Source organism: Dendrobates tinctorius, unplaced genomic scaffold (assembly GCF_039654945.1).
Source record: "Dendrobates tinctorius isolate UK_male_01 unplaced genomic scaffold, ASM3965494v1 ptg000104l, whole genome shotgun sequence".
NCBI lineage: Eukaryota > Metazoa > Chordata > Amphibia > Anura > Dendrobatidae > Dendrobates > Dendrobates tinctorius.
In genome coordinates this window covers 13,210,826-13,234,520 of record NW_027361772.1, presented here as the reverse complement: position 1 = coordinate 13,234,520, position 23,695 = coordinate 13,210,826, and the positions used below count along the sequence as shown (strand labels likewise).

Genomic DNA, 23,695 nt, shown 5'->3' with positions numbered 1-23,695 from the left:
GAGGGCTTCTCCCAGCCAGCCAAACCAGCGTTACCGTAAGCACAGCTTTCACTCACAAGTGTTGCTCACACAGACATGCTCTCTGTGTTCCCCAGGCTGAGCAACTAAGGCTAGTTTCACATTAGCGTTTTTTTGCGCAGCGCATCGGGCGCATAAAAAACGCAAAGAAAAACGCAAAACAAACGCGCGTTTTTTTACGTCATGCGCACGCTGATGCGTCAAAAAAACGCAGCGTACTTGCGTTTTACATGCGTTTTTGCATGCGTTTGCGTTTTTTATGCGCATGCGTTTTTAGGTGTGACATTTCACAATAGAAAAATCCTTGAACACCAATGGGTCACCAGTGGGCGTGTGTTATTGGAATGTTTTATAGACCCTGTACTGCTGAATTCATCAGATTTTGCTGCTGTTTCCGGTGTCAAGATGGACCTGCGTCTGGATAATTTCCGCTTCAAGTTGGATCTTGACATTGCGCTGTCTCAGGCGTATGCCTTTTGTTGCCAGCAAGAAAGGGAGAGGGAGAGACAGCAGAGACGGCAGCGGCGTCGGTTTTGGAGGCATCCAATTATCGAACTCCGGGCAAGCCGTGGAGCATATCACACGCTGTACAGCGAGCTCCAGGAAAACCCGGAGAAATTTGCTGACTATACACGGATGTCCCAGGAAAGCTTCCGTGACTTGCTGGGTATGGTTGAAGGAAACATCCGGAGACGGGACACTCAGCTCCGGCGTGCCATTCCTCCCGAAGAAAGGCTCCTTGTCACCTTACGGTATGTATGTTATGTTTGCATAATTTTTTTTGGCTTTTTCCATTTTTTTTTTTTTTTGGCAAAAAAAATCGTTTTTTTTTTGGCTATTGAATTTTAACATTATTTTTGGGAAATTGCTTTTTTGCATAATGGTTTTTCTTCTGTCATGTACTAATCCCAAGCCTTTATAAAATGTTTTTTTGCTATGTTGTATTAAAAAAACATACAAAATAGTTAGGCCATGTACTTTTTTATTTTCAGTGTTTTTAGTAATACCCAAGACAGAAATATAATTATTTTTTCTTTTTATGTTTTGCAGGTTCCTGGCAACTGGAGAGAGTCTTTCATCCCTGCATTTCCAGTACCGGCTGGGAATCTCAACTTTATCCGGGATTGTTGCCGACACCTGCAGGGCTCTGTGGGATGTTCTGTGTCCGGAGTTTCTGCCATTGCCCACTGCCGAAAAGTGGCTTCAAATACAAGAAGTACTTTTCCACAGTACTAATGGGCATTGCGGATGCAGACTGCCGGTTTGTGGCGGTGGACATAGGGGCATTCGGACGGGGCAACGATTCCCAGACTTTTAAGAACTCAGATATGGGCCGGAGGTTGTACGGCAACCATTTCAATTTTCCACTGGCACGGCCTCTTCCCCAAACCCAAATTCCACCACTGCCATTTGTAGTGGTTGGGGATGAGGCATTTCAGATGTGCCAAAACCTGCTGAAGCCGTACTCCAGCCGTGACTTGGACCACCCCAAGAAAATTTTCAACTACAGGCTTACGAGGGCTCGCAGGACTGTAGAGTGCGCCTTTGGCATTCTAGTGTCCAGATGGCGAATTCTCAGCACCGCCATCAATCTCAAAATGGAAACAGTGGATGAGGTGGTGAAGGCATGCGTGGTTCTGCACAATTTTGTTATGGCAAAGGAGCGGCCGAACTTTGACATGGATGAACCTGCTGCCAACCCTTTGCCAGATTTTACTCAGCACCCTCTTCGGTCATCAGTCGAAGTTGCCCAAATGAGGGACCAATTTGCGGACTTCTTTTTATCCGATGTGGGTTGTGTAGCATGGCAGGATCAAATGGTTTAATAGTTTTGTTGTTTGGTAAAAATAAAATACATGTTTGTTTATACCTGTACCCAGTGTACTGTGTCTTAATACACTCCACTACTCACCTGCCCAGGTTAAAGGAAAGAAAGGGAAACCACCATAAAAAAAAAAAAAATAATATATATATATATATATATATATATATATATATATATATATATATATATAATAAAAAAAAAAGAAAAATCTGAAATATAGTTTCCCTTTCAGAGTTGGATGGCTGACCATCCGGTATAAAGTAAAGAAAAACAAACCATAGCGTAAGGCGCAGTGTGTGCAGGCGGCGAAAGACACAATAACCAAACATTATTTTGAAATAAAAATTTAACATTTATTTTACTTATTAGTTGGTGGAAACTGGGGGGTGTGGAGGGATGAGGAACGGCTTTGGGTGGAGTAAGGGGTTCTAGGGGAAGGAGGAACCAAAGAAGTGGGGGAAGGGAGCCGAGGCAAGGAAAGTTGTGAAGTGGGAGGTGAGGGAGGAGGGAGGGTCAGAGTCCTCCTCTTTGTTTTTTTATGACGGTGGCCCGTCGTCTTGCTGCTGTCCTTTCTAGAGCGGCTAGAGCCTGAGGACTGGCTAGACCCCGGGGACCGCCTTGAGCCTCTGGACCGCCTTGAGCCTCTGGACCTCCTTGAGGCTGTGGACCGGCTGGAGCTGGGGGACCGGCTGGAGCTGGGGGACCGCCTGCCAGGATCTTGTACCTGCTGTGGCATGCTGGTGGTGGTGGATGTCCTGGCAGGGGCCGTAAATATTGAATGCGGGTCCCCCAGCTGATGCTGCTCCGAGGTGGTGGTGCTGGTGGTGGTGGCGGTCCATGCAGGCGTGGTGGCTGTGGCGGTCTATACCGGGGTGGTCCTCCCGCTGGTGGTGGTGGTGGCGGCGCTCCAGGCAGGGGTGGTGACGACGGGCCATCCAGTGGTGGTGGCGGCAGCAGTGGTGGGCCAGGCAGGAGAAGCGCTTGGCATGGTGTTGGCGGGTAAGTGTCCAGCTGCACTCGGACTTGGGGCGGTATATTGGTGTCCGGCGAGGCTTGGAAGTGTGGTGGCTGTGCAGTGATATGCAGCAGAAGTAGGTAATGCTGTAAAACGAGTCAGGGGTGGCACCGGTGGAAATGCCACCGCTGACTGTTGCATAATCCTACTCTGCTGCATAGCCTGCATAAAAGCATTGTTGCAGGCCTGCATGACAGTCAACTGGAGGTCAGGGGTAAGGTGTTCCGCCGTGTCCCGAGCTATTTGTGTATAAAAATGATGCGCTGGTCTGGCGAGGTCGACTTCCAGGCGCTCAAGGCGACCCTCGATAGACTTGTAGCGTTGGTCCAAAAGGAGGAAACCACTCTCAAGTCTATCGGAGAGTGCCTTGAGGCTACTCTGAAAGACCGAGCTCAATTCAACGAACTCGGGCATGAGAGGCCTGTCCGAGGTCCTCTGCCGCTGCTGGCGGGAAGTGCCCGCAAAACCAGTGGCAGAGACCTGGGACAGGGGAACACCTGAGCGACCAGCTTCCTGGTCTCCAGATGACTGTGGTGCAGACCTGCAAGGTGCTTCCTCGCTGATGGATGGCTGGGAGGGGTCCAGGGCAGCTTGATGAAGGACCGCTTCGGGCCCAGGTTGCAGGGTGCTGCTCCAGGTGCTGTGAAAAGAAAAGAAAGAAATTACTACCATAAATTAACAATCGCCAACTCCTGTGGAATAGAAAAGCACAGAATAAAACACAATACAACTAGAAAATACTTACGTTCGGGAGGCAAGGACCGGTCTTAAAAATGCCAAGGCACGATGGTATCTGTACTTCGTGCCGGTCCTTGCCGCAGCACCACTGCGAACCTGCTTCTCCTGATGGATATCCCTGTTGAAGCGGTCCTTCATCGAGCGTCAACGGGTTCTGACTTTGTTCACTGTGGGAAAAAAAAAAAAAGAAAAAAGTAAGACTATGCACTGGAGGCTGTGATCATCCAACTGTGTGTGATGATAGAAACTCCATGGAGTTAATAGCATCACACACAGTTGGGTGATCCCGGCCAAGATCACTGCTGCATCACACTGCATTTAAATACTTACGAAAATCCTTGCGGACCCGGGGAGAGGCGTTGTCCCAGCCATCCATCAGCGATTCGGCCACCTCGTTCCAGAGCCGCCGGATCACCACGTTGTCCGAGTGCAGTTGGTGACGGGTGTCCCACAACGGGACTCGCTCCTGGACTAGACGGATGAGCTCGTCATTGTCCAGGGCGAGGTCCTCCTCCCGCTGTGGAGCCTAGAAAAGAAAGACAAACATTAATCTTTGAAAGATTTTAAAATGAAAAATCTAGAAAACTAGCTGAAGAGCCCGGCGCTGCCCGGGCATAGTAGAACTGTGGTTAGTTATAGAAAATTATAATTATCCTCCATCCCATAGTCCCGTGCCCATATACTCATCACACATCCTCCAATCCATAGTCCCGTGCCCATATACCCATCATACATATCCTCCATCCCATAGTCCCGTGCCCATATACCATCATACATATCCTCCATCCCATAGTCCCGTGCCCATATACCATCATACATATCCGCCATCCCATAGTCCCGTGCCCATATACCATCATACATATCCGCCATCCCATAGTCCCGTGCCCATATACCATCATACATATCCACCATCCCATAGTCCCGTGCCCATATACCCAAACATACAAACAAACATACATACACACACACACTTTGAGCTTTAGATATTGATACACAAGCCATGAAAAAATTTTTTGTTTTAAATGAAAATAAATGCAAAAAAAGCAAAAAACACGGAAAAAAACAACCATGAAAATTAAAAAAAAAAAACCTTTAAAAAATGATTACCAAAAAAAAAAAAGAAAATAAACCAGCCTAGAAATTAAGTTTAAAAAAAATCTGTAACCAAAAAAGCAGCAAAAAAAAACAAGGAAAATTACCAAAAAATACTAATAAAAATTTACCAAAAACATAAAAAAAATAAACACCTGAAAGAATTTTCAATACAGTTCCAAAAAAAAGAAAATAAACCAGCATAGAAATTAAGTAAAAAAAAAAACAGTCCGTCTGTACTTACATCCCGTCTTCCCGCCCGCACTTGGCCTTGCTGCTCCTGCTGTTCCTCCGGTGGTGGTGGCGTGGTGGAGGATGAGGTCTGAAAATTAAACAAAAAAAATTAACCACATGTGAATATTTTTACCAATCCATACGGAAGCATGGTACTCACTTCTTCTGCCTCTTGCCCTGTCCCGGGGACATATTCATCACCAGATGAAGACATGCTGCAATAAAAAAAAAGAGACATAAGTACATAGAAATGTATTGAAATTTCAGCCAGACATTAAGTTTTTTCATACTTACATTGGTGCAGCTTGTGCTTAGCTGTGTGTCCACTCGTTGAGCAATCTGTTGTGGAATCCCAGTGCCCACACCATTTTATCACCTTGTTTTAATTTTTTTTTTTTTTACTGTCTAGACCACATTCCAGGCGTGTTTATCTTAGAAACGCATGCGCATAAAAAACGCAAGCCTGCGCAAGACCATGCACTGCGCATGCGCTCCCATTGGCTCCAATGTGGTGTTTTTGCGCATTCCGTGCGCATGCGTTTTTTTGACGAGACAGGGCGGAACCAAAAATGCAACATGTTGCGTCTGACGCGCCTGGCGCGAAAGACAAAAAAACGCATGCGCACAAAAACGCAAGTATGCGCAAGACCATGCGCACGTCATGTTAAATATAGGTGCCCTGGTGCGCACGGTGCGCTGCGCACAAAAGCGCAAATGTGAAACCAGCCTTACACACCACCTGGCATCCTTTTATATCAGCTTCCGATTACTCATTAGTCACCAGGTGAGATACTGACCAGACTAGGCCACATAGGAAAGGTATCTGGGCGAGATATACCTGCCCTCATCCACTATGCCCCCATGATTCTCCCAATACATACATACAGTATAATTATATATATATTACACACACATCCTCCTATATGAGCACTACTTGGCTGAATATACTTATTTCAATATTTACAGACAAAGGAGGCATCTCATCATATATTTTACAAGCTAAATAGTTTATTATTATATATAGTGGGTACAGAATGTATTCAGACCCCTTTGAGGCTATGTGCACACGTAGCGTTTTAAAACGCGCACTAAAAACCGGACTCCTTCCCAGAAATCGCGCGGTTTTTTTTCCCCGCGATTTCACCGCGATTATGATCGCGATTTTGCCGCGATTTTCGCGTGCGATATTCAAGCACTTTCCAAGCGATTTGAAGCATCACTTGGAAAGTGATTGACAGGTTGGTCACACTCGTCAAACATAGTGTTTGACAAGTGTGACCAGGTTTTTACTATTGAGGCCGCCTATGTGGCATCAATAGTAAAAGATAGGATGTTAAAATGCTAAAAAAAAATAAAAAAATCGGGGTATATTTACCTTCCGGCGTCCCGCGCTGCATTCCCGGGCCTCAGCGTTCCCAGTAATGCCTTGCGAGACCTGTGATGACGTAGTCTCGCGTTGCTATAGCGATCTCGCGAGACCGCTAGAGTCACGCGAGACTACGTCATCACTGGACCGTGCCGCAAGGCATTACTGGGAACGCTGAGGCCGGGAATGCAGCGCGGGACATCGGAAGGTAAATATACCCCGATTTTTTATTTTTTATTCTTTTTTTACAGGGGTATGGTACCCAGGGCCTGGAGGACAGTCTCCTCTCCTCCACACCGTGGGTACCAACCGCACATGAGACGCTTAACTTCTCGCATGGTGGGCATAGCCACATGCGGGAAGTAAGCGATTCTCATGCATTCCTATGGGTGCGGAATTGCGGCAATTCTTTGCGATTCCGCACAAAAGAATGCGCATGCTGCGATTTTTTCCGCGATGCGATTCCGCCGCGGAAAAAAGCGCAGCATTAGCACAGTATGTGCGGAATACCATAGGAATGCATGGGGGGCGTTCTGTACACGATTTTTAAGCGTTTTCGCAGTGTTTTCGCGCCGAAAATCGCGGCAAAAACGCTTAAAAATCGCTACGTGTGCACATAGCCTAAATTTTTCACTCTTTGTTTTGTAGGATTCTAGAAGGAACGCAGGATGCAGCAATGCACAAGAGGCAGAGCAAGGGATAACAGGTTTATTTACAGGGGAAATTACTCCACGCAGGGAGATAAAAGAGTTAAACGGTAATAAAAGGCACAGCACAATAATAACAGTACAAATACACGACAATTTGTGGAACAGGAAGTCCTGACTCTGCAGCTTCTGCTGCGTACTCAATAGCGCCGACGACGGCGGGTGCTACGCCTCCTCCTGGAGGTCGTTGTAGACGTTGGTCCATCTTCTGGTGACAGTGGTCGGTCTGCGGCACCTTCCACTGCCCCTTGTCCATATATTAACGTGACTAAATAAAGGCACGGGCCACAGTCCTGTATGGGCAAAACGTGGCTCCTCTGTTATAAGTAACTTCCAGTCCAAAATGTCAGAGCGACTATCTACTGACCCAGTCAGGGCGCACGTGTCAATATGGTATACTGTCTCTCTTGTGCAGCACGTGTGGGGCACTCACGGTCACGTAGGGCACAGCACCCGGTTCTCTGGCAGTCACTGGACACACCCTGTATGTCCCGCTCTCCCTGGTCCCCCTGTTGGCGGCGGGTAACGGCGGACACTGGTCCGCGTGGCACTGCTCCGTGTGCATGGCTCCACACTCTTTGGCTCCCCTTCACACGGCTCTGCACTCTCATGACAGCAGTCCCTGTGTCTGTCTCTCTCATCAGGTGCAGCACTGCCTGTCACTGCCCCGGTACGCTCTGGTGAGGGAGGGGGAAACCGTGCGCACTTCTGACCACTCTCCTGCGCGCTGCCCTCTGTTGGCGCCGGACCCTTCCTTTTCGGGCGCTTCCTCTTAATAGTCTTTCCCTCCTGCGCGCGCTTATCCGGGTCTCCCTGTTCCCCTGTCACTCCAGGAAGCTCCGACTCTCCCCTGCTTCCTCACGGGGACAGGAGACGCAGCCTCTCTAGTTCCAGACCCGGCATGAAGATACCCGCGGTCCAGTCCACTTCCCCAAAGTTTCATTGCAGTCATTTGGTATATTCAAAAAAGTTCACTTTTTTTCTCATTAATGTACACTCTGCACTCTGCATCTTGACAGAAAAAACAGAAATGTAGAAATTTTTGCAAATTTATTAAAAAAGAATACACTCATATTTAAGTCACATGCTGTCCATTTCCTTGTGATCCTCCTTGATATGGTTCTACTCCTTCAGTCTTAGTGAGGATTGGCATGGAATAGGGACCTGGAAAACGAGAAATGCCTTAACGTGGCTTCCAGGTACACATAACTTGGCCATTTTATGCGCTAAACTTTGTCAATTTTTCATATTTCTAATGCAGTAATGCAATTCATTATTCATTTTTCATGTCTGCATGGTTTGGCGCTACCTTTTTTGCTTGAATTCCTACATGAACAGTTTCCTGGAAAGTGGATTGGTCGTCGTGGGCCGGTTGAATGGCCTCCAAGGTCTCCCGATCTGACCCCCTTAGACTTTTATCTTTGGGGTCATCTGAAGGCAATTGCCTATGCTGTGAACATACAAGATGTGCAGCATCTGAAACAACGGATACTGGAAGTCTGTGCTAGCATTTCTTCTTCTGTGGTGTTGTTATCAGTGTGTCGGGAGTGGGAGAAGAGGGTTGCATTGACAATCCAACACGATGGGCAGCACTTTGAACACATTTTTAGAAGTGGTCATAAACTTGTAAATAACTCATGAAAGAATAAAGTTACGGTAAAAGAAAGCACACCATTGTTTTTCTTGTGAAATTCTCAATAAGTTTGATGTGTCACATGACCCTCTTCTCATTGGAAAAAATAAACAGGAACTTGATATCACCAACCATTCCCATTTTATTTAGGTGTATCCATATAAATGGCCCAACCTGTAGACATGTTTTCATATTAAAATAAATAGGTAGCTTATTCCTTTTCCAAAACTTTTTATTGAATTTTAAAACATATGGGTCCGGGAGGGAGCAGGGGAGGGAGATAATTGGGAGGGGGAAACAAACAAAAGAGGACTACATAGACCTAACGGGTTCTTATATTATATGTAAATTGACATTCTATTTGTTACAAAATAAAGAGAATTAGATTAATAGCGGAGTAGAGACTAACATACTTCAAGTCAATTATTCAGGGTATAGTTCTGACTATTTTACCAATTTTTTTGCATATTTGCTAAAGTAGTTGTTGGCAATTGCAAATTTTTGCTCATATGACCTATGCAAGTTAATCTTGTCTATAATGTCCAGTAGATTGGGTGGAGTTGAATGTTTCCATTAGTAGGCTATAGATTGTTTAACTACCAAGAAGATGTGTATTAGGATGGGTCTGATTGCTGGATTTATGTTCTCCATCTCCAGTGATAGTAGGGTCATTTGTGGGGTAATTGTTATTTTGCTGCCATAGATTTTATTAATCAGGTCAGAGGTTTGCGCCCACAAGACCATAATTTTGAGGCATCTCCAAAACATGTGCAAGAGACTACCATGATACCCACATTCCCTCCAGCACATGGGAGAGTTGTTTGGGTTTATGTGTGAGAGACGGGCTGGGTAGCACCACCTAGTTAATATTTTAAATATGACTCCTGCAACGCCATGGAGATGTTTGATGCATACGTGATGTAAATGGCGTTTTCCCATTGTTCGGGAAGATAGGAGGTCTAACTCAGCTTCCCATTTCATCATATTGGATGTCTTAGTCAAGTCTGTATCTGTATTGAACCATTTGCAGATGCTTCGGTTACTCCAAAAGATATTGTGTATAGTGTTGCTTAACAAATTGATTGTTGCTTCGGAGAATAGTGGTTTGTTGCGTAAAAAATTTTGAATCAGGTCTTTAAGTATCGAGTAGTGCGGGAATGCTGATGTGGGGATGTTGACGTTTGTTTTCAGACTAATGAAGGTGGAGAAATTTCCCCCATTGTGTATATCCTTGATTGTTTTAATTCCATACTCTGCCAAGAGTGGGTCAAGGGTAAGATTTTGAGCTGACACGGCTAGGCATAACGGGGTTTTTAGTGGCATGTTTAATTTATTGGTTCCTCTTTTGTTTTTGGAAAGTTTCTTCCATTCCTCTAGGGTAGCCAAAAAATGGGGTGGTTGTAGGAATTAAGTTTTCTATTATTAAGTAGATATTTGAAGAGTAAATCTTTTGGAGGGCTATGGTTGTTTAAGATGTATTCTAGGTCTAGCCATGCTGGGGAATCATCTTTTGATAGCAAATATATATTCTGCTTAATAATATTTGTAAAGTCGAAGGCAGAAATGTTGGGGAGGCCCATTCCTCCGAAAGCTTTACTTCGGCATAGGATGCTGGTGGGAGTCCTTGCCTTTTTCTTATTCCAAATAAAAAGGTTAAGTAGTTGTTGTGTACTTGTGATATAAGAAATGGAGACTGTGAGGGGGAGGGTTCTGAAAATATAAAGGATTTTGGGGAGTATGAAAGTTTTTATTATTAAGGTCCAACCCCACCAAGGCAGATCGCGGCTTTCGTAAAAAGAGAGGTCCTTAGTTATTGTATCAGAAAGTATTTTCAGGTTGGTTTTCATTAGTGATTTAATGTCTTTTGTTATTGTGACCCCCAGGCAATCAATCTCTATATCTGTCCAGCTCAAGGCAGATAGGCTACTGATTTCTTTAATTTGGGAGTCACTTAGATTAAATTGTAGTATTTTCGATTTACTTTCATTCATTTTAAAGTAAAGAGACTTCTGAGAAAATCTTAAGTATGGTTTGAAATTCTTTTATTGATTTCAAGGGGTTTGTTAGGGTCAGGGTCAAGTCGTCAGCGAAAAGGCTAATCTTGAACTGGCCGGTGGGTATTTTGATTCCTTTTATCTTTTTGCTTTGCCTAATGGATTGTGCCAAGGGCTCCATTGCTAAGATAAAGAGAAGGGATGAGAGTGGGCATCCCTGTCTGGTTCGGTTAGTAATTTGAAACGATTTACAGATGTGGTTGTTCGAGTAGATTCTCGCTTTTGGACTTGAGTAAAGGGCCATGATGGATGATATAAGGTTACCTGAGAAGCCGAATGAGTGTCGATTTCAGAAACTCCTAATTTAGGCGGTCGACGGCCTTTTCCGTGTCTAAGGTCATGATGGTTGCTGGAGTTCTTGATGAGTGGATTATTTTTATAGTATTTATTAGCCTTCTTTTTCCGTCAGTGGCTTGATGTCCTTTGACAAATCCTATTTGATCATTTCCTATCAAATCGGTCAAAAATTTTTTTTAGTCTATTGGCTAATATTTTGGAGTAAATTTTCAGGTCTGTGTTAATTAAAGAAATTGGCCTATAGTTAGAAATTTTAGTTGGCTCAGTTTTGGGTTTGGGAATTAGGACGATTGTTGTTTCTAGCATTTCCTCAGGAAATCTTCCTTCAGTGGAAGCTTTGTTGAAAATTTGGGAAAGGAGTGGGGAGAGGATTTTATTAAGTGATTTGTAATATTCATTTCCATAACCATCGGGGCCCGGGGATTTAAATAACTTGAGTTGTTGTATGGTTTCTTCTATCTCTTCTGGGGTGAAGGAGGTGGATAGTGTTTCTTGGTTTTCAGGGGCTAATTTGGGTAGATTAATAGACGCCAAAAGTTTCTCTATACCCGTTTTTTTTTGTTGGGGGCATGAAGGTTGGAGCTTTAAGTTATATAGGTTATGGTAGAAATCAGCGAAAGTGTTGGCTATATCCTGGGGATGTGAAAGCAATGTGCCACTGGGGGATTGGATTTTGTTGATCCTGTTAACTTGCCTTAGCTTTTTGACCCAGTTCATCAAGTACCGCGTGGGTTTGTTTAATAATGAGTATTGTTTGAATTTGGAGTTTTTTATGACTGAGTCATATGTGGAAAAGATTAGAGACTTTAGTTCTTGTCTCAACTTTAGTAGTTCTATTTGTGTTGTTTCGGATGGGGAAGTGAGATTAACTTGTTCATTTTCTTTATTTTTAATTTTATTTTGTAAATCCTCTATTTTAAGTGTTTTTGTTCTCTTTTCTCTAGACGAGATTTGGATGAGGATACCTCTGATGACTGCCTTATGGGCACACCATTTGATGAATGGATCAATGTCGCTGGTATTGTTCTCGTTAATGTAATTATTCAATGCTGTTTCTATGGTGTCCCTATGAGTAGGTATATGCAAAATATTGGAATTGCATTTCCATAAGGAGTTTTTGTTTAGGGGAGGGCCCAGGAGAAGTTCAGCTGACACCGGCGAGTGATCAGAGAAGGTTTTTTTCCCTATTGTTACTTTTTGGAATTTGGGTAGGGTAAAGATGTCCGTTAACATTAAGTCAATTCTTGAAGCAGATTGGTGGGGATCAAAGAAGTGGGTAAATTCTATTGACGAGGTGTTGATACATCGGAAGGTGTCAAACAACTCATTTTCAAATAGCCAATTGTTGAGAGTAGTTGCCCGGGATCTGCTTGGTGAGGAGGAGTCCATTTGGGTGTTTGGGACTATATTGAAGTTGCTGAGCCAGAAGAGGTCTCATTTTCTGACCTCGGTTACCTTGGTTTTAAGTTTATTTAGAAAATTTAGATGACCTTTGTTTGGAACGTAGGTATTGACAATTGTGCAGGTTTAGCTGTAAGGCTGAGTTCACACGTGGCGTTTTTTTCACGTTTCCGCGGCGGTTTTATCCTCGCGATTTTGCAGCGAAAAATAAGCATCCCATGCATTCTTATGGGATTCCGCAATGCTGTGCTAATGCTGCGGTTTTTACAGCGGCGGAATCGCTTTGCGGTAAAAACCGCAACATGCTCATTAATTTTGTGGAATCGCGGTGATCCCGCACCCATAGGAATGCATTGTTCCGCTTACTTCCCGCATGTGGCTGTGCACACCATGCGGAAAGTAAGCAGAACATTTGCGGATGGTACCCACGGTCCGGAGGAGAGGAGACTGTCCTCCGGGCTTTGGGTACCATATCCCTGTAAAAAATAGAATTTAAAATAAAAAATATTGTTATTCTCACCTTCCGGGGTCCAGCGCAGCCTGCCCGCCTCTCTCCACGCTCCCGTTCCCAGTAATCCTTTGCGAAAATGCTCGCGATGACGTCAGTTCTCGCGGGATCGCGAAGTCTCGCGGTCATTAGCGCGACGTCATCGCGAATTACCGCAAGACAATGCGATCCCGCGAGAACTTAAGTCATCGCGGGCATTTTCGCAAAGGATTACTGGGAACGGCTGCGCGGGACGTCGGAAGGTAAGAATAACACCATTTTTTTTTTTTTTTTCTTTTTGCATTTTATCTTTTACTACTGATGCTGCATAGGCGGCCTCAGTATTAAAAAGTTGGTCACACTTGTCAAACACTGTTTGACGAGTGTGACCAACCTGTCAATCAGTTCTCCAAGCGATGCTACAGATCGCTTGGAAAACGAATGGAATTCCGGAATTCTCGCGGTAATTTCCGCGAGAGTTCCGGTACGTATGCCTTAAGATTTCAAATTAGTATGTGGAATCTCCCTCTCGTGTCCTTGTACTACTCAATAAGTTGAAAGGGTACACTGTTCTTAATAATAGTGATGACTCCCACTTTTTTCTTTTTAATATTCTCCGATTCAAATATATTAGGGACATTTTTATGTGAGAATTTTGGTCTATTGTCTTTTTTAAATTTAAGGCCCCGTTACACATAACGATGTCCCAGCGATCCCACCAACGATCCGACATGGATGGGATCGCTGGGACATCATTAGGCTGATCGCTGGTGAGCTGTCACACAGACAGCCCCTCCAGCGATCAGAACCAGTGAGCAAGCTGGTTTCCAATGTAAACAACGGGTATCTAAGAGCCGCGCGGCTCTTGGTTACCCGCTGTTTACATTGTAAACCAGCGTGCAGCGTCGCTGATCGCTGGTCTCTCGCTGCCACATGCAGCGATGCATGCTGGATGATCCTGCAAGATCAGCGATACCCAGCAGGGGGGGGGGGGGCGGTCGCTGATCCATGTCACACAGCGATGTCGCTGGCGAGATCACTGTGGCGTCACAAAATCAGCGATCTCGCTGGTGATATCGCTGTGTGTGACAGGGCCTTTAGACTCTTGGATACAATTTAAATCTGCTTTGGAATGGGTGATTTCCCTCCGTAAGGCATGCCTTTTTTGTGGCTATTCAAACCCCGGACGTTGTATGTTAGCAATTTCATACTCATGTATGGGTTTAAGGTGGATGGAGTTTGAGAGTGTGTTGTTGGAACTCACAGAGCAAGAACCTATTTATTAGGTACAAACAAGACAAAGAAAACCTGCAAAACCTGTAAAAAAAAACCTGTAAACAATATAACAATAGGGTACAACAAAGTACAGTTAGCACAGTACTTGGGGTACTATCAATTGGAGTCCTCTGAAAGGAGGGGGGGTCTCACCAGCTTGTGAGTCTTTTACCTTCCCTTTTCCTGGGGAAAGTTCGTGTAAAGAGAGGCTTCGGTAGTAACCTCTTGTAACAGGAGCACTAAAGTTACATAACAGTTTATATTACACATCTTAAAACAGCATATATAAGGTACTATGAGTGGACCAGTAAAGCGTAAGCTTAAATCTTAGGAGGTCAATTGATGAGTCTCCATCAGCGATTAGTGTTAGAGGGGGGAATGTTTTCTCGTATGGGGTGCCCTTTAGTGAGGAGATGAAGTTCAGGCCCTTTTCTGGTGTGAAAATGGGGATAGTTTTGCCTCTGAATAGAATGAGGAGTTTTAGGGGGAAACCCCACCTGTAAGATATTTCTTTGTCTCTAAGGCTGCTTTCACACATCCGGCTTTTTGAATCTGGCAAGATGCGGCGAAGTTTGGAACAACCGGATCCGGCACAGCGCATGCGCGGAGACTGTGAGTCTCGCGCTGCTCTTTTAAATGTGGGCGCCACCGTATCCGGCCACACAGGCATCCGGTGTCTCCGGCACATCCCGGATCCGCCCCTACGGCTTTTCGCCGCACGGCGCTGGAGACACAAAGCCGGATGTGTGAAAGAAGCCTAAGGAAAGTGGTGATCTCTTAAAAAAAAAAAAAGAGTTTCTTGCCTCTATGGTTTCCTTAGATAGGTCAGCAAAAATTTTTAGTTTATCGCATGGCTCAGGAAAATGTTTTTCCTCTTTTATGTATTATTGTATCTTTTCCTTCGTGCTATAAAAATGTATACGAAGGATTGTATCCCTTGGCACCTCTGGAGAGATATGTGCTGGGCGAGGCAGCCTATGGATTCTATCAATGAACAATTCATGATTAGTAAGCGAAGGGATCGCTTTCTTGAAAATTTGTTTAGTACGTATATTCTGATAAGTTGTTTGGGGTGACACTTTCGGGAATACCCCTGATTTTAAGGTTATTCCTTCGGTTTCTATCTTCTAAATCTGCGAGTTTGGTTTTTAGTTTGTGTACTTCTGCACTTAGTTCCTGAGTTTTGTCAGTGACTTTGTCTGTTTTCTCCTCAATGGTGGCAATTCTGTTCTCATGCTCGGTTAATTTTTTGCTAAAGATATCAAAAGTGGATCTAAGGAGTTTGGCTTGCTTTTAAAAATTTAACCCCATGTTGTCATTAATTTTTTTTTGCCAAGTCTAGCACATATGTTTCAGGATTGGTATTTTTTGGTCTCGAGGAGTTGGCTTCCTCGTTTGTAGAAAGAGTAAAATCAGAATCCTTTCTGAATCTATTTCTTTCTGGGCTGGCATTGGGAGAAGAGTTGCTAGAGACCTCTTCTTCCTCATAATTAACCTGTGAGGAAAATTTTTGGCCCCAGTCTCCTGGTTCCTTCCCCTTAGAGGTTAAGAATAGGTCCATTTCTTCTGTGAGATTTTTATCAGAAGGGTGGTTTGTTTGAGGGCTTTTCCTGCTTTCTTTCTCCAAGTTATTGGTTTGCAGGCTTTTGATGGAGATGCCCCCTTTTTGGAGTTTAGGAGGGTCTCCTGTTAATTTGTCTCCTATTAGGGATGGTTTGGTTTTGTTGGCTTTCTGTTTGGAGTCTCCTCTTAAGGGGACGTAGACTTCATAGGACTAATAATATTTATTGAGTCATGTTGGGTGCTGCAGGAGTTGGATTGACTCCCTTTATTGGCTTTAGGAAGTTTAATCATGGATTGTTTTGAGACAGCGCTACTACTGCTCATTTTGGTAGAGGAGTAGATGAGAATTATTAGTTAACACTAATTAAAAAGTGTGGATACGAGAATTAGCCGAGTTGGCGTAGTACGAGATTTAAGGTTTAATGAGAAAAAAAGCCAGGAGATGGTTTATAACGAGAGTTCAATGTTTAATAAGACTTGGACTGATTGGGAAAATGGCAACGAAAATCAAATCAAGGCGAGTGATGTTCACTGGACAGAATTTGTGCTAATTCTGTATATTATGCAAGGTGAACCAATAGCTGGGCCTCACCAGGTTTTTGGTTATGTCTTATTTAGCCAGTAACAGTGGAGAGGATGACTATTTATGTGTGAATAGACATAGGAAGCTTATTCCAAGAGTATTTTACATGTTGGTTTTAAAAGTAGAATCTGCTCCAGGTTAACAGTTTTTACGTGGATTTTGAAGCACATCATAGACTGTCATTGTTTACATGGCATGATGCGCTGCTAAGAACAAACTTAGGCAAGCATAAAACTCATCATCACCTGAATAACGAGCATTTTGCTCATTGATCGGGTGATTGTCAACATTTTTATGTGACGGGGTATGTGACAGAGCAGGAAGAGATACCAGGCCAATAAACAATCCAACAAGATTTATTGGAACAGGGAACTGGGACAACACAAATGAAAGTAATTCTGCAGCGTCCGTAATTAGTCCACAATGAGTCCACACAAAGAGAGCAGATCCGGGGGCGCTACCCGGCAACCCGACGCCAGGGAAATATAGAAATAGTCCTTGGGTGAATTTAACACGACCAGCAAATGAGGGACACAACACAGTCCCACGTGGTCATTTCTAACAATACACATGGTCACTGGGATCTCGCCTCAGCTTAAGATCCCAGCCCTTCACAGGTCACCACAGATTCAGTCCTCAAATCCAGTAGTGTTATGAATGAGTCACCGAGGAGGAAAAAACAAAAAGCAAGCTAAGCCCAGAAAACCGGAGAGGTTGGTAACTAGCGGATTGCAGACCCCTGATCCTATCCACAACAACTAGCAGTAGCCGTGGAGCGTGCCTACGGTGGTCCTAGACGCCTCATCATGGCCGGAGAACTAAATAAGCCTAAAGAAAGAAAGGGAAAATCTAAACTGCCCCAGAGCAGACCCCAAAGCAATAGACAGCCCCCAACATGTATTGTCGGTGAAACAAAATGAAAACAAAGACACAGATAGAAAGATAGGCTGAGCAAACGATGGGGCCCTCACTAACTAGAAAGGACAGGAAAGAAAAGCCGCTGTCTGCAATCACGCAAAAAACCCTGCCAAAAATAATGTCCAACACGTCTGATAGAAAAAGGCCCTGAAGTCGCTAGACTTCAAAACACTATTTCAGCACTCAGGTATATTCTGAAGACAGAGCAAAAGAGATCAACTGATCAGAGACAAAGTGGGGATTCAGCCCAGTCCCAGCCAGGGCTGGCTGAACACAAAAACTAAGTAAACCAGACAAAAACTCATATGAACAATAGCAGAGAAAACTTAGCTTTAGGAAGGCAGGAACCAAACTGGAAACCAGAAGCCACAGTCAGGAAAAATCACCAGCAAGAAACTAGGGAGTCGGCTGCCTTAAATCCAATCAGAAACTCCTGATGTCCAATCGCAGTCCTCTTCCTCAGGTGGCCGATCTCTGCCATTTAGATCAGCTTCATTACCTCCCTTCACCAACTGAGGGAGTCCAGACAGAGAACTCACTACTCCTCTGTCAGCACAGCCAGCTCCATAACCCTCACCAGAAGCCAGAGGCAAACCTGAAAATGAGCTCACAGCACAGTAGGGTGCTGAGACATCACAATTCCATGTGGCAAAATAATCTCCAGTCTCCATGCATGATACCAGGATCCAGCCACAGCTGCACATCCTTGTCCTTCAAAGCATACAGCATCAACTAACTGACCATGTGGCTTATTGTCCTACCACTCTTGGGATCAGCCCCTTTGTTGGGCAGAGATACTAGCACCCACCCCCTTAAACATAGCTCTAAGGATTAAGAATGTTCCAGAAACCCTGTCTGCAGTCTCTCTACAGATTTGTGTATTGACGATGCCCCCTGCAGAGGGGAGCAAAGACAGAATCCACCACTAGATGCAGTACATGTGAGGTGGACCTAGGCCTGATTACGTTACAGTCCAGGAACACAGGCCGGGGAAGGTACACGCTGTTACAGCTTATACTGACCAACTATTGAGAATGAGCATTCTTTGGAACACTTGTTCTCCATAAACTGCAAGTGTAAATGCACCTTAAAGGGATTGTCGAAACTTGGGGTTCAAGTCTGCAGTCATTTTATGTAAGTGCAGACTTGTGAATCTTCACAGTGCATACTGTGCACCCTGTTAGGAGTCTTTGGTACTGGTGCATGACTGCAAGTATGCAATTTGTATACATCTGGTCACATGCCAACTAGACGTGCGCGGCCTCAATAGATTGTGAGCCCCATCGGGGACAGTGATGATAATGTGTGCAAATTGTAAAGCGCTGCGGAATATGTTAGTGCTATATAAAAATAAAGATTATTATTATTATTATTAATTGAGCTTGCTGGAAACGCCTAGTCACAATGTGGCCGGAAAAATGGAAATACCATACTTCTGGTCATGTGACTGTCCGCTTGCTGCCTTGGTGTAAGGAGATACATTAGTGAAAAGACACACACAGTTAATGTCTAACAGAGTGGCTGCAAGAGAACACCACCATTTGATGGTCAAAGAGGATTGAGAAAGTGAATGCAGAAAAAATTGCATTAGTAGGTACTCAATTGTGAATTGCATGTTCCCTTGGGGAAGAGATTGCAGGAGACACCAGGTCTTATAGCCACCATTGCGAGAGAGATCAGAGCCGCGTAAGAGAGTCGAGAGACCAGATCAGAGTAAGGGAGTCGAGAGACAACATCCGAGTAAGGCACTCGAGACACCACATCCGAGTAAGTGCTCATACTCACTTGCGAGAGACTCGCATGATTCTCATGCGAGTCTCTCGCTTGAAAACCTGGCACTGCCGCCGACACTGGGACTGGAGCGTGCGGCTACATAGGAATACATGTAGCTGCACGCTCTGGTCCGAGTGCCGGCGGCAGTGCCAGATTTTCATGCAAGAGGCTCGCATGAGAATCATGCGAGTCTCTTGCAAGTGAGGATGAGCCCTAAGGCAGTTGAAAGACCACATCCGAGTAAGGGAGTCGAGAGACCACATCTGAGTAAGGGAGTCGAGAGATCAGATCCGAGTAAGGGAGTCGAGAGATCAGATCCGAGTAAAGGAATTGAGAGACCAAATGAGAGTAAAGGAGTCAAGAGACCAGATCCGAGTAATAAGCTGAGAGAGACCAGAGCTGGGAGAGCAGAGCCGCGCAAACAGAACCAGGGCAGAGAGTGTAAGTATTCCGGACTTTCCTTTGTGCCTGTTTGCCCTGATCCAAGATGGAGTCTTGTATCTCGCCCTGCCATGGAACTTTCTGTCTGTCCTGATTATTTAAGTCCAGGTCGTGTGCTCCTTCTTGCTTGAATATTTTGTTGTTGTTGGCTCCTGAGCTCCTGCATGTCTACTGGGGGAATCCCTGCTGCTGCTCGTTACTCGATGCTCTGCCTCTCCTCATTCTGCTGCCTACATTCCTCTGATGCTGTCTGAGCTTAACTACTGTCTGGTCTTGTAGTTGGAGCTATTCACCCCTGGAACTGCTGTGGGCTGTAAGGAATCCTGTCATCATCTTCTCCTCTAGGTCTGTGTTTGTGTGGACTGCTGTGCGGAATTCATGCGGGACTTACAGCCCAATAGGTACATATAGTGACATTCTCTTGTTAATGCCACTCCGGTATAATGCTGGACTTCCACATTTAAGTGCTGAGTGTGTGGTGCCCCTGAGGCTTCAGTCGCCACAGAGGTACTGCACCTTCTCCTAAGGTGTAGTGCACCACCATCCAGGTAGGCTGGGAACTCCTTTCTGCATTACAACACTTGCACCCCACACACAGGATAGTTCAGCAGGGACCCGTCCATGCTTTATGCTGGAAAGGTCATAGGGAGCCTTTTGTGGTCCCTGGCTTCGTAACACGAGAGGTGCTGGGGAGGCGGGTGGAGTTAGATATAAAAGAGAGGGAAGGTGTAGGATTTCTGGTCAGTCTGACAGAAGGTCAGTCTGGGGTGAGTCCCAGAGAGAGAGCAGGCTGACAGCAGGTCAGCCTGAGAGGAGCTCAAGGCGGAGGAAGGCAGTCAGTCAGGAGAGGCTGAGGACTGGTCTTAGTGGAACAAGCTCCTCAGGGAAGGAAGAGAAGGAGAAAGAGATGCAGACTGAAGACTACAGATTCCATAAGAGAGATAGAACAGATCGGAACGAAGGAGAATAGAAGGACGGTGGGAAGCAGGCTGAGAAAGAGAGAGAACCCTTCCAGTCCAGAGAGCGCAAAGGCCGGGGCCCGGTCCCCGAGGTTGATTGGATCTTTATGTCCGGCAACAGACACTGGAGGAGTAGTGAGCCGCTAACACCTTGCTCCCAACAGAGACTTGGGACACAACAGCAACTGAATAGAGAGCCGGGACGCAGTGAGGAGTCCCCGAAGCAGGCTACAGCTGTCACACAAGTAAAGACTAGGAACACCTAGAGAGAGGCATTCCAGGGTAACTAAGTACTGTAGTGCTTCGCACCTAAAGGCGCATTGGAGGAGTCGTTCAGTAAGGTACATGTTGGCGGAGTGTGGAAGGGAGAATCCTATCCTGCCTGGAGGTTGGCTGGAGCCCTGACCTGGAGAACACAGTACGGAGGCAGGCAGTTGTGTGAACTGCAAACAGAGAGTAAAGCTTTGGAACCACATACTCTGGTGTCCCCCAGTTATTCCAGCACCACTACACCTGGGCACCAGCCTCCATACCATTCTGCGCCTCTCCTCATCCATTGCACCTACACTGCCCTGGGACTACAGCTCCACCTGTGGGGAGCTATACCATCTCTGCTGCACCACACCATCAGTCCCAGCGGATCTGTATGCAGCGTTAGCTTACCATCTTACTTGCCAAACACCACGGGTGGCGTCACGAACTATTCATATAAACTCTAACACCATTAACATCACCGCCATTGATATTGGGTGCCCAGGACCACGGACCGGGTCACCGCTGCTGTGACACTTTCCCGCCTCTACACCGGCCCGGTACCGAGTACCCCCGCTGCCCAGGGTGAAGCCCACGGGGGCGACCCAAGTGCATTCCCACCTTTATGATTGCTGGACTTCTACATTTTAGTGCTGTATGCGTGCTCATTCTTAATATCGCTGGACTGCTTCATTAAATGCGGTGTGCTTACTCACATACTTTCTGCTGGACTTCTACGTTTAGTGCCTTGTACACACCTGCGTTATATTACTGTTGGACTGGCTATATTAGCAGTCACTCCCCGCTCTTCCGTTACTCTGGACATTTCTATATTGAGCTTTGTTTTTGTGACCATTGCAGGAAGTGCTCTGTTAGTTTTTGTTTTACTTGCATCATTCCATATTGTGCTGTGTTTTTGTTACTATTGCAGGAAGTGCCCTGTTAGTTTTGTACACTTGATAAATATACTTATTTGCATCAACATTGGTCTCAGTGTCATATTATCCCACGCAATCAGATTCTATAATACAAATATAATTATTACAGAGAGAGACAACTGGGCAGCAGAGGAGGGACGTTCGTGTGAGCTGGCGCTTCTAGAATAGAAGTACGGTGCAAACTGCGGAACGGGGCCGTGCTTTAATAGAGGAGGCTAGTGTGACGAGTGGGCCGAGGAACTCACCAATTTGTGACTTGAAGCTTAGTGGGCAGTATTGTAGACTCTCGTTAGGACCTATGTGACGTTTTATGTTGCCTAGAGAGTAGTGATGAGCGAGTATACTCGTTACTAGAGATTGCCCGAGCATGCTTGGGTGATCTCTGAGTATTTGGATGTGCTCGGAGATTTATCTTCTGTCGTCGTAGCTGCATGATTTGCGGCTGCTAGACAGCCTGAATGCATGTGGGGGTTTCCTAAGAAACAGGCAATCCACATGCCTTATGGTTCCACATGCCTTCTTTTCATGCAAGATTTTGAATCTTATTCTATAGGTATTTGCAAATGGAATATTTTTGCTGTGTTTTCGAAGTAGAAACTAAGTGGAAACTCGGCGATTTAGAGGATTTTTGTGAGTTGGAAGAGAACTCGGAGAGTTTGCACTCAAAAAACTCTTCGAAAAACTGTGCACAAAGCTTAAAACAGCATTTCCTGGGTCAGGATAAAAAAAAAAAAAAAATCTCTTTTTCAGAAAGGCCGCTTTCACACTTCAGGCTTTCGGTATCCGGCATGGTGCGGCGAAAAACCGGACTACCGGATCTGGCCGCAAACGCAGACACCGGATCCTTCTTTCTGCCGGATATATTCCTGGCAGAGAAGGTTTCCGGGCATGCGCAGTGCGAAAAACCGGTCCGGCGTTGGGAAAAAACGTTGCATGCAATGTTTTTTCCAGACGCCGGACCGGCTATTTTCTCGGATTCTGGAAAAAAACGGACGCGCAATGCGGCAGCAATGATACAGCACGGGGAAAAAGCCGGATCTGGTCGTAACAGGCGCCGGATCCGGCAGTCCGGTTTTTTGCCGCACCATGCCGGATACCGAAAGCCTGAAGTGTGAAAGTGGCCAAAGCGTCCTTGGGCTGGACAGCTCATTCCTAGATGAGTGATTGTGGTGAATGTGCAATGCCCCCCCACCAAAAAAAAAAAAATCTTAAATCTCTTAAAATCTTTTTAAGAGATATACCCATGTGAAAATATGCTGCAAAAATAAAATCGGCAGCACAATACACTACAGTAGCAGCATTCTGGATGATGTTTTACCAAATCACTATGGATTTATCAGCGGCTAATCCATAGCACTTCCATAATGAGATCCTCTACAAAGCTGCATGATTTATGTGCTGAGGAAAGTTCAAAACAGACCAGATTGGAGGGAATAAACAGTCAGATAAATATATATATATATATATATATATATATATATATATATATATATATATATATATAGTGATTCACAAACATGGATACCAAGACCACATTCACACGTCACTATTTTCCACGTACGAAAAGAACGGCCGATTTTTAGGATCAGACTTTGATCTGAGTGTGGTACGATTGTCCTCAGTTTTTCTCATACGTGTAAACAAAAAGTTTCTGCACCTTCTCCTTTCTGATAGTCAGTGAAAATCAGACCACATTTAAATGTCATCCAGGTGCTGTCCAAACCCTTAGACTTGTATTGACAATTTTGATCCGACACTGAAAATAGGACGTCTCTGAGATCTTGTGTGGACTGCTGGGGCCCCATAGAGTATCACATATACGAGGGCTGTCCCTGAAAACCACAGATAGCACTTGTACAAGAACATCGGAGGTGCGAAGGAGGCCTGCTGCTGCGGAGACTTACACAAGTGTCCTACTCATCGGAAAAAACCCCATTCAAGTGAAAGGGAACAATTTTCAGTTGCATAAATTTTCTGCAAATCTGCAGTGTGACAATTACGGCTTAAAAAGATGTCACAATTCAGCATGAGTGATGTTGATTTTGGACTCACCAATGTGAAATATTTGTACCATACAAGATGTCTTATCCATGTCCCGGGAACACGAGGCCGACTCACTGAAAGAG

General features: G+C 45.1%; 2 protein-coding genes and 1 long non-coding RNA gene across 3 annotated transcripts; 1 reads left to right on the top strand and 2 right to left on the bottom strand.

The window, feature by feature from the left end:
• The first annotated feature begins 248 nt into the window (after positions 1 to 248).
• LOC141100459 (uncharacterized) lies at positions 249 to 1,808 on the top strand. Its single transcript, XM_073588966.1, has 2 exons — positions 249 to 770; positions 1,069 to 1,808. The coding sequence occupies exons 1-2, from the start codon at positions 424 to 426 to the stop codon at positions 1,334 to 1,336; spliced, it is 615 nt and encodes a 204-aa protein (XP_073445067.1). The 5' UTR covers positions 249 to 423; the 3' UTR covers positions 1,337 to 1,808.
• Positions 1,809 to 2,474: 666 nt separating this feature from the next.
• On the bottom strand, positions 2,475 to 4,264 carry LOC141100349 (uncharacterized). The gene is made up of 2 exons (XM_073588767.1): positions 3,604 to 4,264; positions 2,475 to 3,498 (listed from the first exon to the last, which is right to left on the bottom strand). The coding sequence occupies exons 1-2, from the start codon at positions 3,732 to 3,734 to the stop codon at positions 2,706 to 2,708; spliced, it is 924 nt and encodes a 307-aa protein (XP_073444868.1). The 5' UTR covers positions 3,735 to 4,264; the 3' UTR covers positions 2,475 to 2,705.
• A 2,718-nt stretch (positions 4,265 to 6,982) lies between these two features.
• LOC141100353 (uncharacterized) lies at positions 6,983 to 23,695 on the bottom strand. The gene is made up of 2 exons (XR_012234681.1): positions 23,622 to 23,695; positions 6,983 to 8,159 (listed from the first exon to the last, which is right to left on the bottom strand). It is a non-coding gene; the product is annotated as an uncharacterized lncRNA (long non-coding RNA).